The following is a 19068-nucleotide window of genomic DNA, read 5'->3' on the forward strand; positions in this document are numbered from 1 at the left end:
CCCATCTGGAGCTGTCCCCCACAGCCTTGCAGACCTGGTGATTTTCTGGGTAGAATGAAGCCCAGCATCATTCATGGTGTCACGGCTCCTCCCTTAGATTTACAGACGAATGCTGCATGGAGCAGTGCCATGTCATTAGCTGTTCAACATTTAAGTTCCGCCCATTGCTGCAGGACAAAGAGGACCTGTGATGTCACCAGACCCAGCTGAAGACCTAGAAATAAGGCAAGTATAGCATTTTTCAAGGTAGAGGGAGTGCTTGGCTTTAAAGGTAGACTTTCCCAATTTAAAGTGGGAGTTTGTTTTGGGTGGCATTGCATTTATACTCTGCACTGGTTGTAATAAAGTGACAGGAGGAAGAGGAGCTTGGAAAAGTTCACCTCCTTCACCAGTTACAGCTGACTGTTACCTCTGCTAGGGGGTCACATTGATATCATTTCGTTCATGACGGACCAAGAATAAAAGTCTGATCAATGAACGATAGAAATCACCAGCACTCCATAAATGAAATTTAAAAAAAGTCCATTTATTTGGACTAAACGTCACACATATCGCATAATCCAACGTTTCGGGACCACGTTCTCATGAAGGGACCCTGCGTGGTCCCGAAACGTTGGATTATGCGATATGTGTGACGTTTAGTCCAAATAAATGGACTTTTTTTTTATTTCATTTACGGAGTGCTGGTGATTTCTATCGTTCATTGACTGTTGTCACGGCGCCATCCGTGATTGTCACTGCGAGCACCACTATTTTCACTTGGACCGGAAGCGCTGTATATAGTGCAGGGGGACCTACTGTTTTCTAAAAGTCTGATCAGACATTTGTTCTACTAATATTAGCAAAATCTGATATACTGTGTATAGTAGAAATGTCCTGAATAGAAAGGAGGGAGGACTTGGCGATACCCCGGTTCGCCCAAGCGCGCTCAAAACTCTGACTGCAACCCCCTCCTTCCAACCCCACCAGTTGCAGGGAGGAGCGTTCCTCACCTTGCTGCAGGGAATGCCCCCCCCCCCGCCCCCCGCCATCTCTAGTCCTGATGAAGGACGGACGGACCGGCAGTCTAATTACAAGTGATCTTGCAGACATTGCTGAGATTACTTGTAAAGAAACAAGTGGATTCCCTGCTCTACATTTAGCCCTGCTTGTGCAAAGCAGAGCTAAATTTAGAAAATAAATTACTGCCCAGGGCCCGGAACTCTATGTTTCGAGCGTCAGGTGACTTCAAACCTGTGCTGCCCCGAGGCCGGGCCACGGTGGTCTTGCCAGGAATCCGCCCTGCATATGCTGACAAATGTACTTTTCTTTCATCTTTCCCTGTCTCATTCCCAGTCCTTCACTGATATGGTTAACGGTTTGAATGTTTGACCTTGTATTTGCTCTGACCCCACGAAGAGGTTAATTGTATCACTTTGTACCTTTTGTAAAAACTCAATAAAAATTATTTGAAACAAACAAAATACAATATTTTTTTGCCTTTGCTGTTCATCCTTGGAAACCGTGTCTGTGTTATGTCATAACTGTCACCAAGACACAGAGAAACTGTCCAACCGTCTCATTCTGCGTAAACGGCAATATCGACCACATTTGGTTTTGCTGGTTTCCTCTTTTGCTCTTCGCCCTTAAACCGAAGTAAAAGTCCTTGTCACAAGTTCCTGTTATTTTGCTCTGAAGTTCCTCATTCTGGTGCCTCGGCTGGCGGCGGTTTACTGATATTGTCTGTTTGTGTCTTGCAGAAGGATTTCTCTGTTCGAGAAGAGCTGCACAAGTCAGATGTGGAGAGCTGGCTGGGTTTCATCACCTTCCTGTGCGAAGTGTTAGGCACCATGAGGAGCAGCGCGGGGGAGCCTTTCCGAGTCCTCGTGTGCCCCATCTACACCTGCCTTAGAGAGGTAATGGGCAAAATTTTATGCGGAGGTTATCAGGGCTTGATGGCCGTGCTTTACAGAGGGAGCCACACTGAGGTGGCCTCCTTTGCTTACATGACATTTAAGCAAAACCAGGAAATAATACAAAATAAAAAAGCTTTTGCTGCAATACTGGTCTTCAGTCTGCAGCTGTCCCCCACAATAAGTCCTTCACACCACTAGATGTCCTCAGTCTTCTGGGCTGAATGACTACTGGCATGGTTCAGCCCACTTCCTGTGAGCAAGGGCTGTCATGGACCCCTCTCCATGCATTATAGGCCATCTCACAAATACTGCTGCACCAAACAGTGTAAAGCTGGAGTTCCACTTGACCACACTGTTCCCCCTTACATCTGACAAAGAACAACTGTGATCTGAAAATCAGGATATCCGTGTGAAATCAGTGAACAACAAATCACAAAATACGAGGTGCTGGTAAAACTCAAGTCGATGGCTCATCATGTAACAAGTCTATAGATCCAAAAACAAAGCACATACCGGTACCATTCATGTTATCCCATTTTTAAGCATACACAGAAGAAGAAAAAAATGAGAAGAGAAATGAGGCCGGTAATCAGTGCTGAGGTAGCAAGCCTTGCATGCAGGAGATAGAGGGGAAGTGAAAACAACGGGCTCACCACTTCAAATTCAAGGGGCTACTGCAGTCTTGTAATGAAGATTCAGACGGTATAATGTTGGTTATGAGTCAGTTTTTTCGAAAATAGAAAAATGCATGCGTTTCGAGGAACTGCACCCACTTCATCAGGGCGACAGTGCAGCCATATAAATAAAAAGCCAAGTAACGACAATTATGCACGATTGTGTATGTATGTGTCTATGCATAGAAAGGTCCCCCTTTTGCCGCCAAAACAGCCCTGACCAGTCAAGGTATGGGCTCCACTAGACCTTTGAAGGTATACTGTGGTATCTGGCACCAAGCCGCCAGTAGCAGATCATTTAAGTCCTGTAAGTTGTGAGGTGATCGGCCTCCATGGATCGGACTTGTTTTTCCAGCACAATTTTGAGATCTTAAAATTTGGAGGTCAAATCAACACCTGTACAAACACCTGACCTTCCATACAATGTATAAGAAAATGTGACTCATCAGACCAGGTCACCCTCTTCCATTGCTCCGTGGTCCAGTTCTGATGCTCGCATGCCCATTGTAGGCACTTTTGGCAGTGGACACGGGTCAGCATGGCTACCATGATGGGTATGCAGCCCCATACACAACAAACTGCGATACACTGAGACACATTTCTATCAGAACCAGCATTCACTTTTTCAGCAATTTAAGCTATAGTAGCTCTTCTAGTTAATCAGACTACATGGATCAACCTTCGCTCCCTATGTGCATCAGTAAGCCTTAGCCACCCATGACCCTGTTGCCAGTTCACTAGTTTTCCTTCCTTGGACCACTTTTGGTCTTGACCATTGCAGACTGGGAACATCCCACAAGAGCTGCAGTTTTGGAGTTGCTCTGACCCAGCCGTCTAGACATCACAATTTGGCTCTTATCATAGTTGCTTAAATCCTTACACTTGTCCGTTTTTTCTTCTTCCAACACATCAACTTCAGGGACAAAATGTTCACTTGCTGCCTAATATATCCCCCCCCACACCTCCCCACACACAATGATTCGCATATTCCACCCGCTTTCAGGTGTCATTGTAATATATCCCACCCGCTTTCAGGTGTCATTGTAATATATCCCACCCGCTTTCAGGTACGCCTGCACACACAAACCTATAGTATGTATGTTGCGAATTGACTCTGGCACTACTTTTAATTAATTCAAAATCAACATTATGTCTTCAGAATCCTTGCTGTGAATATGTGAGGAGGAGGTAGTAACCTCTTCAATGTTAAATGGTGCACCGCCCAGGCTGTCCATTTCCGAGCCAGTAACAATTCACAAACCTGCTGCAAAATAGAAATGTCACACTGCCAGATTTCCAGGTATATTTGCAATTTTTAGATACATTCTCCGTAAGATCTGAACATGTCAGGATCAAAAGTATCTTGCTGTCCTCTGCAGATGCGCTGTGCCACTTACCCGAGGGCATGTAGTTTCTCTCTGGCACAGAATCGAAGGGTTGGCCCATTTCTAGAGATACAAGCTCACCAATGCTTTCTCTCACGTGCTTATCTCTCCGAAGCTTCTGTCTTGTCTCACACTGACCCCATCAGCTATCTGCTACTGGAAACTGATCAGATTCCTTTATTTCCATCTAAGGCTGCGTTCACACCTGACCGTTTTGTAGCGCGTCCTACGCTCGACGAACGCGCTACAAAACGGTCAAAAAAATAAATAGCATTGTAGTCAATGCCCTCGTTCCCACCTAGGTGTATTTCCGCCCGTCCCTAACGCCCTACAAAACGGCCCACGCCTGAAAAGGTCCCGGGACTACTTTGGGCCGTTTTGTAGGGCGTTTTCCATTGGGATACAGCCAAGCAGCCTTTGGAACCGCGCGACGGTTGCGCAACTTTTTACCGCGAATCGCGGCGGTTGCGCGACAGACGCGCTTTTGCAATACGCCTAGGTGTGAACCCAGCCCAAGGGTGACATGTCATGCACAGTCGTTTCCTTCAACTTTTGCAGCACATTATTTTCCTTCAAGCACCTACAGGTCATGCTTACTATGTTCCTTTTCGCCGTGAGATATAACACAAAGCTGCTATTTGGATACAGCACAATGCTTTGCAGAGAATGGGGTCGCTTCTTAGAGTAATGAAAATATAATCCCTTTCACACAGATTTATCAAAGTGACGCTGAACTCAGGAGTTAAATCTTAAAAATGCATTCAGGTACCTTAACTATGAATAGAAATGTCTCTTATTTGTGTATCACTCGGGTGTAGATCCTCCAATCATCTCTGGATTGGTGCTGACACTGTCCTTCCTTCTGGAGGGGGGCTACTTGTGTTCCCCATGGTCCCTGTGTGTGTTGTAGAGTAGTCACTGCTCCAAGCTCGCTCCCGGGATGGACTACAATCTCATGTTTAGTTTATTCATTTGTATTGAGATTGTAGTCCATCACAGGAATGATCTTTAGGTGGTGACTACTTTACAACACACACAGGGCCCTCCTTACCATCTTGTCTTGAATTGTATTGTGACTGTAATGTCTTCCTTATATTGTAAAGTGCTGCGCAAACTGTTGGCGCCATATAAATCCTGTATAATAATAACAAGTTTAGTGTCACATTAAAGCCAATATACACTCATTGGCCACTTTATTAAGGTACACCTTGCTAGTACCGGGTTGGACCCCCTTTATCCTTCAGAACTGCCTTTTGGACCATATTGACATGATAACATCACGGGCCCAAAGTGTGCCAAGAAAATATCCCCCACACCATTACAGCACCACCACCAGCCTGAACCGCTGATACAATGCAGGATGGATCCATGCTTTCATGTAGTTTACACCAAATTCTGACCCCGTTATCTAAATGTCGCAGCTAAAATGGAGACTCATCAGACCAGGCAACGTTTTTCCAATCTTCTATTGTCCAATTTTGGTGAGCCTGTGCGAATTGTAGCCTCCGTTTCCTGTTCTTAGCTGACATGAGTGGCACCCGGTGTGGTCTTCTGCTGCTGTAACCCATCTGATTCAAGGTTCGTGGTGTTGTGCGTTCAGAGATGGTATTCTGCATACCTCAGATGTAACGAGCGGTTATTGGAGTTACTGTTGCCTTTCTATCAACTCGCACCAGTCTGCCCATTCTCCCCTGACATCCAACAAGGCATTTTCACCCACACAACTGCCGCTCACTGGATATTTTCCCTTTTTTGGACCATTCTCTGTAATCCTGAGAGATGGTTGTGTGTGAAAATCCCAGCAGATCAGCAGTTGCTGAAATACTCAGACCAGCCCGTCTGGCACCAACAACCATGCCACGTTCAAAGTCACTTAAATCCCCTTTCTTCCACATTCCATTGGGTCTATTTGGAGATCACATATGTGGTTTATAACATGCGATTCATCGCTTTTTGCATTAGATCGAAACATGCCTTTGTTTGTGGCGCATCAATAAATGTTTAGTGAGATATTAGGAAATGTACATTTCACCACATGTGGGTTGTTTGTTGGTTCTTTCTGAGGGACACAGGTTTGCAGCCACTGGGGAAGTGGTAAAATAACCCAGATGTGGCCCTTGATTTGACGCAGATAACACTCTACTGCAAAATAAAATGAATTAGAGGTGCACCGAAATGGAAATTTGTAAACCGAAATAAAAAACAATTTCAAACCGAAACCAATACCGAAAATGTTTATTTTTATTTTTTCAAATGTTTTAAATATTTTATTTATTTTTTATAAACTTTTTATTTTTTTATAATCCCTGATATTTCCCTTTTAAAAAAGAAAAAGAGATTTAGGACACAAAGTCCTCAATCTCTCATTCTGTGTCCCTCCTTGTATGAGTGTTTCTGTTCATTCATAACATGAGGACATTGTGTGTTTACTATAACCACAATCATGAATGAACAGGAGGAGGTGCAGCTCACTTCCCATTCATTCATAATTGAGGATATAGTAACCATACTCTGTCCTCAATTATGTACAAACACTCAGCGATCACTGATCACCGACTGCTTGTACCCGTTCTCCAACCTGACAAGCTGTCACAGGAGGCTGATCGAGAGGAGAGCTCAGCCTCCTGTGACAGCGCTGTCTCCGCCCACACACCGCTCTGCCGGACTGCGATAGGAGGCTGAGAGGTGTGGGAGGAGAGACGCCGGCCGCTCACAGCGATCTCCTCCCGCAGCGCTCGGCCGGCTGTCACACTTTCTCTCTTCCCCGCTGGGATACAGAAAAGCGCCCAGCGGGGAGGAAAGAAAGCAGGGATGCGCCGCTGTATCGGCAGGAAAATGGCACTTTCGGCATTATGCCAAAAGTGCCATTTCCGGCCGATATGTTTCGGCGGCCGATATATTGGTGCATCCCTTAAATGAATACATGTAATGATTGCATTCTGTACATTAATTCCTATACTGACCAAGATGCTGAGCAAAAGCGGCTGTGACAATGGGGTTGGGTCAAACTATAAAACTGTGAGGGTGCTTACAACAGTCACCTTTTCTTTAAACCTTGTTTATAGAAAGAAAAAACAGTAGCTGCTGTACCTGCAAATGCTCCAGTACCCCGGCAGTGGTATGTCCCAACCCATCAGTGTCACTTTTGCTGGACAGTTTATCTTATGTGTAAAGGCAGAAGAAATGGAATTCGTATAGTGTGAATACTGTCATTTTTACGATAGTGGGCCTTTAAGGTACCAATAGGGTATGAGATGACAATTGCCCAATCTGGCTGTTTTGTACCAGACCAGCAGTCCCTATAATGAGTCATCCCACCCAGCTCCTTGCAACCAGTGAGGTCATTGAACTGGAGAGGTCTCTGGCCAGAGCCACAGGTACCATGCACTGCCAGCAGCCCCTGCCCTGGGGAAACGTGCACCACCACAACCCCACCCCCAGCCCTCAGGCAGCAAAAAGTGTTGGGATATCCCTACGCCGGACTTTGCAGCAGTGTCTATGCCTAGCCATACCCTGCATTCCACAGGCTGTTGCAGATGAGAACTGTTGGTCAGAGAGGTAAGAGAACTTTTTCTGGACTCTGTTGCTCCCTTATTGACAAGGTTGTGCCACAGCCCCTGTCTATTCAGAATAAGAGCTGGGCAGAGCGGATCTGAGGAGTCCATGGGGTGCTCTTCAATCTTTCTGCCTCAGGACTGTCAGATTGATCTCGCATAGCTGGCCACCCTGTAAAGTCTGTGGACGGATTGAAAGGATACATTTTTACTAGTTTTAGAAATATTAGAAGCCCTGTTGGGTTTTTATTAATGTTTTTGTTACTATCTTTGTCAACGTTGGGGATATCCGCCCTCTGTGTCCCGGGGACCACTGGAGACCGAAAGCGATAGGAAGTCCACATTTTTACATTTGTCACAGCGTGTGAAGGGAGATCCTCCAATTGGTACAGCTGTCCTAGTGGCAACTGTAATATGAAATTTCCTCTCCCTTTTCTCACTTCCTCTTGTGTCTCTGGGACAGGAAGTAAAAGAAAATCTCCCCAATGGGGCACAGACAGCAGAACAACAACAAACCTGCCTACAAACCTAATCAAATGTGTCAGTAGGCCCCCTCCCTAAGTCCATCTGGCCCAACCTGGGGGAAGGATCTGTTTGCTGAAAAAGCTTTCCTGGCCTTCTCCTGAGACAGCCAACACCTCAGTGGTTTCCCTCCTCTGCAGAGAAATGCAGATTCACCCATTTAGATCTGGCACGTTTATTTAAAGCAGAACTGCCGGCAGATATTAAAAAAAAAAGCTGATTATCATAGATGTATATTCATTAGTACATTGAAAATATAATAATTAAATGCAAGCAGTGTAAGTACCTGAAATCAGCATCTTGCAATCTCTGAACAGCAGGGCTCAGACTAAGAGAGAAGCAGCACAAAGAGCCTATCAGTTGTGCTGCAGTGCTTAAGTGCAAACAAGGTACATGCTAATAGGAGGAGAGAACAGAGTGATCAAGATGAGCTGATCAGTGTGCTGCTTCTTCTTCGTTGTCAAGTCTTGGGCTGGGAAACTTGTAGGTGTTGCTTAACTGCAGTAGAAAATAAACGCTGAGCCGCCATTTAGCCCTTTGACTGCACTCTGGATGAATAACTTTGTGTCACTTTTCTGTCTTCCCCAGCTGTTACAGTCCTACGACGTGAAGGAAGATGCAGTGCTGTGCTGTTCTATGGAGGTGAGCTGTAACCGCATTGTTGTCCTCTTCGCTGTGTATATTGTATTCACTGATATCACTGCAGATTGACACATTGTCATCTATACAGATTGTAGAGTACTTACTGTATACAAGTAGACTCCACACTGGAAACAAATCACCATTGCATTGCTATGTACAGTACATGTCTGCGGAAGTTGACCTTTGTTTAATCACCAATTATCCACCCCCATCTGGAGTCTCCCATTTCAGAGGGCTTGGTCTTCATTTCAGAATAGAGAGTTTCCATCATTAAAAAAAAAAAAAGATAAAACATTGGTATTGGTAGGACGCAGCCCTCATTCGCTTAGTATCATAATGTATGGATACCCAGATAGACATTAATAAAGGTGAGCAGATTATTTTGTAACTAGCATTGTTCCAAGGCAGATCAGTGGAATCAAATATGTTACAGGTAACAGTCCATTCCCCTGAGCAATCTACATTTCCAGCTTGTGGAGATCTCCTCTGTTGGGTTTCCTGAAAGGATATTGAGACAGTATAACTAGGGATGCACCGATATATCGGCCGCCGAAACTGGCACTTTTGGCTAAATGCCGAAAGTGCCATTTTCCTGCCGATCGGCGCATCACAGGTTTCTTTCCTCCCCGATGGGCGCTGCTCTGTGTCCCAGCGGCGAGGAGAGAAAGTGACAGCCGAGCGCTGCGGGAGGGGAGCGCTGTAAGCGGCCGGTGTCTCTCCTCCCACACTGCTCGGCCACCTATCGCAGTGTGGGGGCGGAAACAGCGCTGTTACAGGAGGCTGGGCTCTCGCACCGCTCGCTCAGCCTCCTGTGACAGCGTATGTCAGAGAGGAGAGCGGGTACAAGCAGTCAGGGATCAGTGATCGCTGAGTGTAGATAATTGAGGACCTGGTATGTGGACTATATTCTCAATTATGAATGAATAGGAAGTGATCTACATCCCCCTACTGTCTATTCATGATTGTGGTTATAGTAAACATACTCTGTCCTCATGTTATCAATGATCAGGAACACTCAGTATAGGGGATTCCTGTTATTATTATTATACAGGATAAATATAGCGCCAACAGTTTGCGCAGCGCTTTACAATATAAGGAAGACATTACGGTTACAATACAAGACAAGATGGTAAGGAGGGCCCTGCCCCTGAGGGCTTACAATCTAAAAGAGGAGGGGGAAGTGATACATGAGGAGGGAGCTGTGTGGGGATGAATTATTTGAGAATGTGAAGGTTCAGTGGTTAGGTCGAGGTGGGATAGGCTTCCCTGAAGAGATGAGTCTTTAGGGAAGGCAGTCAAGGTGGGAGATAGACGGACAGGTTGGGGTAAAGAGTTCCAGAGGATGGGAGAGACTCTAGAGAAGTCCTGAGGGCGAGTATGGGAGGAGTGGACAAGGGAGCTGGAAAGCAGGAGGTCAATGGATGAGCGGAGGGGACGGTTAGGGTAATACTTTGAGACAAGGTCTGCGATATATCCGGGGGCGGAGTTGTGGACGGCTTTATAAGTGACTGTTAATATTTTGAATTTTATCCTCTGGGTAATTGGAAGCCAGTGGAGGGATCAGCAGAGGGGGGATGCAGACACTGAGCGGTTGGTAAGGTGAATGAGTCTGGCAGCTGCATTCATGATAGACTGAAGGGGGGAGGAGCCTGTGTAGTGGAAGGCCAATGAGGAGGGAGTTACAATAGTCAAGACGAGAGATAACAAGGGAGTGGATGAGTAGTTTTGCGGTTTCTTCATGGATAATAGGGATACAGAAAAAGAGATTGAGCACTCTGTGTCTCTGAGCACTCTGTGTCTCTGAGGACTCTGTGTCCTCAATCTCTTTTTCTATTTTAAAAGGGAAATATCAGCGGTCTGTTTAGTCCCCTAATATTTCCCTGAAGCCCCTAAAAGTAAAGTAAAAAATACAAATATTTAATAAAAAAATTAAAAAGTTTATTAAAAAAATAAATAAAAATAAAAAATGTGAAAAAATTAAAACAAAAACAGTTTAGTTTTCGGCCTGATATTTTTTAAAATTTCGGTTTCATTTTGGTTTTTAAATTTTTATTTCGGTGCACCTCTAAGTATAGCCATACAGGTTATGGTGGGAAGGGACTAGAGGTTCTAAAAAGGCACAGTAAAGCCTTTTTAGAACAGAAAGCCTTCACATGTCTCATTCCATCACATATCCCAAAAATAAGAGGATTATTCCTAATTTCAGGACAGGACATGCAAATTAGTTCTTTAAGGAGATATACTCGCCTCCAGGACTTCTCCAGAGTGTCTCCCATCCTCTGGAATTCCTTACCCCAATCTGTCCGCCTATCTCCTATGCTGCCCACCTTTAGGCGATCCTTAAAAACCGATCTCATCTCACCATAACTGCCTTTTACTTCTTCCAATAACTCAATCTAAACAACGATTACCTTTTGTATCACTTCCCCCTCCTCTCACGAGCAGGGCCCTCCGAACCCTATTGTACTGAAATTGTATAGTAACTGTCGTGTCTCTCTCCTTTTTGTAAAGCGCTGCGCAAATTGTTGGCGCTATATAAATCCTGTATAATAATAATACACCCCAACAGCCAAATGCACATCCAGAACCGCTGGTTTATGGTGCAAAATAGTCTAATATTATACAGCCAATAATTCCAAACTGCATACAGCTGTTTCAGACTTTATGGCCATCATCAGTGCAGTATATGGAAACCACGGCGGCTTCTATGGGGTAGGGCTCGGGACCTGATGAGACAGTAAGACCGTACAGGTTATGGTGAGAAGGGACAAAAGGAATCAAAAAGCCTTCCAAACAACTCAGTAGAGTCTTCCTGGAACAGAAGATATCCACATGTCTCATTCCATCACATACCAATAATGGGGCATTAAAAAAAAGGTTTGAATGGCATTGCCCACTGTCCTGCCAAGATAAATAATCCTCTTATTTTTGGAATATGTGATATAATGAGACATGTGAATACCTTCTGTTCTAAGAAGGCTTTACTGAAGGATATCTAAAACCAAAAGGATTTGTTTACCAGTTATAGAATGGAAACACCTGTTCCGGTGACAAGTGTCTGAGACGATTTCCCTTCCCTTTGTATCTTTTACTCTCCCTTCCTGTTGTGCCCCCAGGGTATAAAATGAAGAGAAATCTCCTCTACAGCACAAGGACAGCACAAAATGCCTGGGTTGTAACCATTCCCAACTTGTGTACAGCTAGTTAATTCACAATTTCTCCTACCAAGCTGAAATAAAAACAATTATGGCAAACCAGCAGATGAAAAACATTTTAGTTAATTAACTAGTTGTGAACTCATGCACAAAAGAACTTCACGGGCATACACAGGGTATATGTAGTACGCACGGTCCTGCCGCTCCCTTTCTTCGTCCTTGCTGGGAATTCACAGCTGTCAAAATGACAGCCGGGATTTGCTATGTATTTTCAGAAGGTAATACAGCAGCCGCTGCCAAAAATCAGAGGGGGATTTATCAAAACTGGAGCAGCTGTGCATGGAAACCAATCAGCTTCTCTCTTAAGGTGCCCATACACCTTACGATTATCGGCCGATTTTCGTATGCGATCGCGTTTTTGTCCGATATTCGTAAGAACGATGGTCAGTGTACAACCGCAGATACTGTACAATCGATCGACTTTTGACTATCCAGCAAGTTAGAAAACTTCGGTCGAACGTACGATTTTCGCAAGGTTGGTGGCGTTTCTGTACGTCAAAAAACACTGCTCGTGCGCAAACGAAAATACGTGCGGTTGATTACCTCAATTCGTCCCGGTGATTTTGTTATCTAAAGCTGATCCAACCTTGCGATAATCGGGGCAGGATGGGGCGGTCGTACGATTTTCGTCCGATGATCGCAAGGTGTATGGGCAGCTTAACATTTTTAAAGTTTAACTGATTAAACTGAAGAGAGAAGATAATTGGTTACTATAGCTGCTCCAGATTCTGTCTGCTCCAGTTTTGGTAAATACCCCCCCCCCCTGACAGTGTTTTGAAACACAAGCCAGAGAGATACAAAATAACATTGTTACTTTTGTATTTACTCTGTTCCTTTCATCTCCAGATCAAAGGGATACGCTTCAATCCGCATGTGATGTCAGTTAAAGCAACTTGATGAGAAAAAAAAAATCTAAATGTAATAAAATTTGGTCCTATATAACGTTTTAGTAACCCATACTATACCCTAATCAGCTCTAATTAACCCCTTCTTTCCCTTTCTCTCCATGATTTTGCTGAAGATTTGTTTTGTTACTGTTCTTTAATTCTGTGCTTCTAACTATTAATATTTCAACTTTATTTGGTTTGTTCATTTTTATAGTGTCACATAAAAATGTGCAAAATTGAAAAAAAAATATTTAAAACATTTGCTATTGGTGGTGCGATGGAATCCTCTATGTGGGTCAAGCTCTGGGGTCTCTGCTCATCCTCTCCCACCGCTCCATTGTGTCACCCTGTAATCTGCCCAATTCTGCCAATAGGTACACGCACCACATTGTGCATTGAGCACTTGCATAAAGATTTGCCAACCAGTTGCACATCTGTGTGCAGGGAAAGTTGCTTCTGATTATCTGGATAAGGCCCTTTCCTGTTCTACTGATGGTACCAAGTGACCGTTCCTTTTGTCACATCGCTTGCAAGTGTCAAGCCTTGTATAAAGGTGTCCATACATGAAGGATTCTGGTCATTATGTAAGGAATGATGAGACCCTCATCCTGATATTAGTGCATGGGCTTATCAATAAACCCAATGAGCACCTTAAAGTTTATACAAGCTCATCAATTCATAAGCTTATATCATATTCTGTAAACTTTGTGCCAAAGGATACTTGTGGAGAAACTGCCAAATACTGTAAAATCGGGTCACATGACCACATAGGCTCCCTTCTCAACACTCATTCCTAGTATGGGGGAAAAAAAGCATGGTTGCATTGCAGAGCTCCAGTGCTCGCTAATTAGAGATGAGGCTGGACTTTCTCCCGACCCAATCTATTTTGGCAGGGGCGTTCCCCATCCCTTTGCGACTTATAGCTATGGGGCAGGAAATGTGCCTCCCTGCAGCTGATTGGGCCGGGAGGAGGGGGTGGCGGTCAGAGTTTTGAGCGGGCTGGGGCGAACTGAGTTGGCACCAAGCCCAGCCTCATCACTACTCGGTAACAATGTGTCTCATGCGCTCAGGGAACTGACATTCAGAACTAACCGGTTAGCAGCTAGTTCTGAAATCTGATTCTTCCGGTCAGTCACGATCACATGAGCAGTACCTAGGCATCTGGCCACATGATCAGTAATCCAGAGCAGGTTGGGCAAGCAAAAAAATCAAATGAATATTTTAAGCAGGAAGGATTGGGTGGATTTAATTTGAGTATAGATCTGCGTTATAGTAGATGTCAACCCAATCACTGAAATCTCATATAAGCTTTAATATGTTTAATGTCATTTTAAAAGTAAATCTATGACTTTAAAATAGTCCTTGGCAATCCCGCTATGAAGATTGTTGAAGGGTGACCTTGCTCTGTCTCGGTCACCTACATTGTCGCCCTGTCACACACAGGCTTCCGATGGAGACTACTTGTGGCCATTCCAATACACATTAGGCAGACATGGTCCACTATTGTCACCGTCAGGAAGCCCGCCCTGAGAAATGCCATGCAGCCATCGCTGGAGACCGGAAGTGGCTGCAAGAAATCTAAAATGTAAGGGAGGACGAAAGCAAAGCTAAAGCAGTATTTTATTAAAAAATGGCTGTTGTTAGCGAAGTGCCATTTAGTTCGGGTTTGCATCTGCTTGAAGTGCCCCTAAGTATTGACTGAATTTAGAGTCAGTGACTGCCTACACCTGTGACAGAGGGTCCATCATTGTCTTTGTCATATAGCTAACACTTAAGGCAATTATCTCTGTTGGTGTGTCTCTGGTGTGCGTCTGGCATTCATGGGCTGGAGACACAGGCTAGCCAACTTCTGGGCAAAGGGTCTTTTGGGGTCTTTTGGGGTTTTCTGTTTAACATGCAACCTTTAATCTCTTCTCTGCCAACAGCTGCACAGTACCGGCCGCCTGCTGGAAGAACAGCTGCCAGAAATGATGTCCGACCTCCTGGCCATCGTGCGGGACAAGATGCTGTCTCCTTCAGAGTCCATGTTGACACGGTCCCTATTGCTGGAGGTCATCGAGTTGCACGCCAACAATTGGAACCCACTGATGCCAAGCATCACGCAGTACTACAACAAGACCATACAGAAACTCACAGGATTTTACTACAAAATAACACCCCCCTCCCCCTTCTCCGTCATTGCATATTGTATAAGCCTCGGCACACGCACCAGAACGCGGTCACTGTAGGTGCCATGGATATGTATGTTGAATGGCAAATGCCTGCTATTGTTTACACACAATGAGAGGGCTTGCACTGGGCAGTTGGCGGGAAGGCATTTTGTTATTATGATTTTATTTTAGGGAGATGTCTCAGGTGGAGAGAGGTATACACATGTATTCACCAATTACCACCATCGTAACCAGGCGCATTTACAGCCTTGGCTCGCGGCGTTCGATGCCATTGTAGGATTGGCGTTGGGCGACTCCTGGGCCTGCGGCTGATCGAGTCTCATGGTGCGTTGCACAGACCGACGGCCATAGTAGGGAGGGTACAGGGCCCCCAGCCTTAAAGTTAGGACATTGCACGGGTTGAGTTTAATTTGCACTCTTTATAGTTCCGCCGATTTTTTGCTTTTAATAGCCACCAACATTGGACTAGTTTGACTGTTGCCATATAGTATAGGGAGTATTCCAGGCAGGTGAAAAACAAACTCCGTCTAGTATGTGTATATATATATATATATAGTCAATGAAAACTGCAAAAGTTACTGTGCTATGTGTAATGATCTCTGATCGGAAACGTCATCATCCTTTATACATACACCTGCTGAAATTCCAGACCATTAGGTGCATCTGCGCAGGCCGGCTTGCAATGAGCACCGGCATGAGCATCACAGGTTCCAATGTGGAGTCTCTATGGACGTTCCTGAGAGATTTGTGTTTACACACAGAGGAAAGTAATTGCAGATTCAGGAAGTGTTGTCACACTTCATACAATAAAAAGCCGATATTTTTACAGACAGGTATTTTGGACTTTTTGTTGTTTTGGTTAGCAGTGAGGACATTGAAAGTAAAAACTACCATTTCTCATGGCCTGGAGGCCTCCCTGGCAATCCGCAATGCAATACGTAGTCTCTGTTCTTGTATGCAAAAGGTTTGAACGGCAGGTCCTGTTGCTTTCTCATCTGACTAGGAAAATATGATAAATCATTGGAAATAAACCGTCGTTTATTGGGAAGTGACTTTGGAGCTCTTGTGAGGCTTTTGAAGCCTCTAGGGCAGTAAATACATCTCTTTTGTGGGGTTTTTTAAAGCTGAACACCAGGCAGATGAGAAAAAAGACACAATTGATTGCAGCTCTGTAATCATTAATACATTGGTTAATGTGTTTTTTAATGCAAGCGTTGTAAATACTTGAATATGGCTTGCTATCGGCCTCTTGCAGTCCACTGTACAGCAGAGCTCAGATTGGGGGAGGGAGAAGCAGCAAAAGGAGCCAATCATTTGTGTAAAGAGCATACTAATAGAAGGTGAGAGCAGAGTGAAGGATAGATGAGCTAATCATTGTGCTGCTTCTCTTTTCACTATCCAGTCACAGACTGAAGGAGAAACAAAACCTGTACTGTTACTTAACTGCAGCATAAAAAAAATCAGGTCTCCTGCCCTGCCTGACAGGGCTGTGCTGTGTGGCAGGGCTGTGTAGATTTGCTGTGTAGATCTTAGTACTGGATGGACACAAATACAAATCCATGGGCAGTTAAAGTAGCTCCCATATATGTTTTCCGTAGCTAGCCATTTGCCTGGAGGTCAGCATTAATCACTTGGCGATATAACATTGCGTGCAGGCAACTTAAACTCATTGATGATGCACCTTCATCAAATTACGCACAAGTATTTAAGCTACCTGACTTGCGTATCCTCTTTGTCATTGTCTCCCCAAAGTGTAGCAAGGGGAGTCATTGGTGGAACGCATGCTTGCTGTTGGATTAATGTAGGATATATCCTGGATAGCCTTGTGGAAGACTATGCTCCCTCTGTGGTTGGCTGAATCCCCAGGGTGTTGGCTACTAGCATCAGGCAATAGGGGTTGCATGGTGATTACACTAGCATGCTGGTAGGGTCTGCCTCTGTGGTACCAGGGTCCCTTTGGAGAGAATGATGTACCCATTCACCTCTTGGAGCAGCCATTGACATGAGATGACAGGACAAGAGTCAGGTGTAGGAGGAAACAAAGAGGTTGGAAAACCTGCTCTGAGAAGGAACGTTTCTCCCCTGAGATGCAGAAAGCGGTTGCAGTTAGTGATCAGCCCCGCTCATCTCTTCCATTTTACTCTCCTGCGTTCACATACACCGGGAATGTTCTGCTCTGTAGAAGACCCTTGTTGAAGGACCTGCAGGCCATTCCCGCTTTTCCAGGTGAACTATATCCGTTACAAAGGATTTAGAACACCTTTTGCAGATTTTGTTCTGTAGATATTGTCAACCTTGCCTGCACTTCTAAGGATGTGAGGGTCCGCCTACCCAGTAGTCATACAGCCAGGCCCAGTAATGCAGAACTACAGCCTCAGCATCCCCTTTGTGCTGGCCAGTGTCTTAGAAAGTATCTCACCAAAGACAAAACTCTTTGCTGGGTATGTTTTGTAATTTGACTTCAATGCCAATGCAAACTTCTGCAACTATGTAAACTGGGGAGAGGGAGGATTTTGGGGCATTGTGTACACATGTAGCGTACTGCTGCCATTGAGGTAAGGAAGAGAAGTTAGATATTTTGTTCGCAGTTTTAGGAGATCTTAGCTGGCTATGGATTGAAATGGGAAGAAAATTTTGTAATTTTATTGAATATAGAATAGCTTGTGTAGCAATTATATGTGTTGTATTTTATTTTACAGTGAGAGGAGTTTCCTTTGAAGCCTTGAGCAGGCACACAGTGTTTAGATTCTTCACTGGTTTAAATAAAGTGCGGCATGGGGTTGGTGGTGTAGCGATGCTGAAGAATGCCAGGTCACATCTCCGCTTCCTGAAGGCCAGTCAGGAAATGATGTCACCACTGCGCCGTTTCCTTATTTACTTTCTCTATTGATCGTTGACTTAGTAAATCATGCCTGATGCTTATTAAACGTTGAATTCCAAAGACGAGAGGGGAAAGGCAGGGTGGCTTCCTGTCCTCTGCTCATCCTGAACTTTCTGGGAGTAGAAGGAAGTTTGGTTTGACGTCCCAAGTCCCCCATCAAAGAGCATCAGGATAAGTGGCCCACATTCTTAGGCCCAGCATTAATGTTTTAAGAATTTACTTTTGTCTTGGCGACCGCAGCCAAAAGTTCTACTTTGAAGGATGTTTCTTATAGAGCAGTTGCTTATAAAGTTTCTAAAAACAGTGAAGGACGATTAACAAGTGTATGAAATGTGGACATGGACGACTAGTTCAGTCATCTGGGCCGATGATTTGCTTATCTGTGCAAGAATTACATGTTACTAAGACCTCCGCAATCACCTTCTCCAACACAGCTGACCTACAGATCTGACACATAGAGTTATTTATTGGTGTAGCAGTTCTGAGGCAAACAAATGCCCATTGACAGGCCCTGGGTGATGACGTTTGAAGATACCCAACAATTAATCAAATGATCACCTTCTTCCCATGCCGGTCCTTGCAATGTCCAGCTTCATTGAAAAAGCCTGATCTGAGAAACTTTCATTCTGATGGGCTCTTCCCATCCAAGGCTCTGGGGAGTGATTTGCTTTGTTGAGGACCATAAATGCTCTTGTGCACTTTGATTATTGTTCACGGTATATACTACATCTTTTTTATATCAGCTGATGTTGCCCCATTGGGTTGTTGTTCATTCAGCCTTTCCAATACTCTGACTGATGGCTTGGAAAGTTCTGATTGTCTACAAGCCAAACGTGTGGTGTATGGTACAACCGATCAGTTCTAAGACTATCACTTTCAGGGCAGGTTCACACCATTTTCCGGACCAAATCTGAGACATGCAGCATTTGTATGGTCTGGAACGGACTGCGCTGGTGTGAACAGAGGCCAGAAATAGCACAGGGATACAATAGATGCATTTTGGGTCCGGAAACAATCTGGTCTGGAGATAATCTGGATGTGGTGTGAATGGGCCCTTAATTTTGTTTTATTCCAGTAGTCCTTTGGCATTGAAGGTGAACAGTTACGTACAGCTGAGTTTACCCTTTGTGTTGCACTCAGCGATTGTTTTGACCAGTTCGAATGGACGGTTTTATTTGCTTGGAGCTGTGATGTGTAAAGTAGGGTAACCAATCAGAAATCACATTTGTGTGTGATTGGCTA

At 44.5% G+C, this 19068-nt stretch overlaps 1 protein-coding gene across 1 annotated transcript in view; it reads left to right on the top strand.

The window, feature by feature from the left end:
• Positions 1 to 19068, top strand: part of CTIF (cap binding complex dependent translation initiation factor) — a 175823-nt gene that overhangs the window by 135827 nt on the left and 20928 nt on the right. The window contains exons 10-12 of the mRNA XM_018555707.1: positions 1740 to 1895; positions 8619 to 8672; positions 14700 to 14961. Coding sequence (XP_018411209.1) covers positions 1740 to 1895; positions 8619 to 8672; positions 14700 to 14961 — 472 coding nt within the window. The remainder of the gene's footprint in view (positions 1 to 1739; positions 1896 to 8618; positions 8673 to 14699; positions 14962 to 19068) is intronic.

This window comes from Nanorana parkeri, unplaced genomic scaffold, assembly GCF_000935625.1.
Source record: "Nanorana parkeri isolate BGI_ZX_2015 unplaced genomic scaffold, ASM93562v1 scaffold210, whole genome shotgun sequence".
In the NCBI taxonomy this organism is placed as follows: Eukaryota; Metazoa; Chordata; class Amphibia; order Anura; family Dicroglossidae; genus Nanorana; species Nanorana parkeri.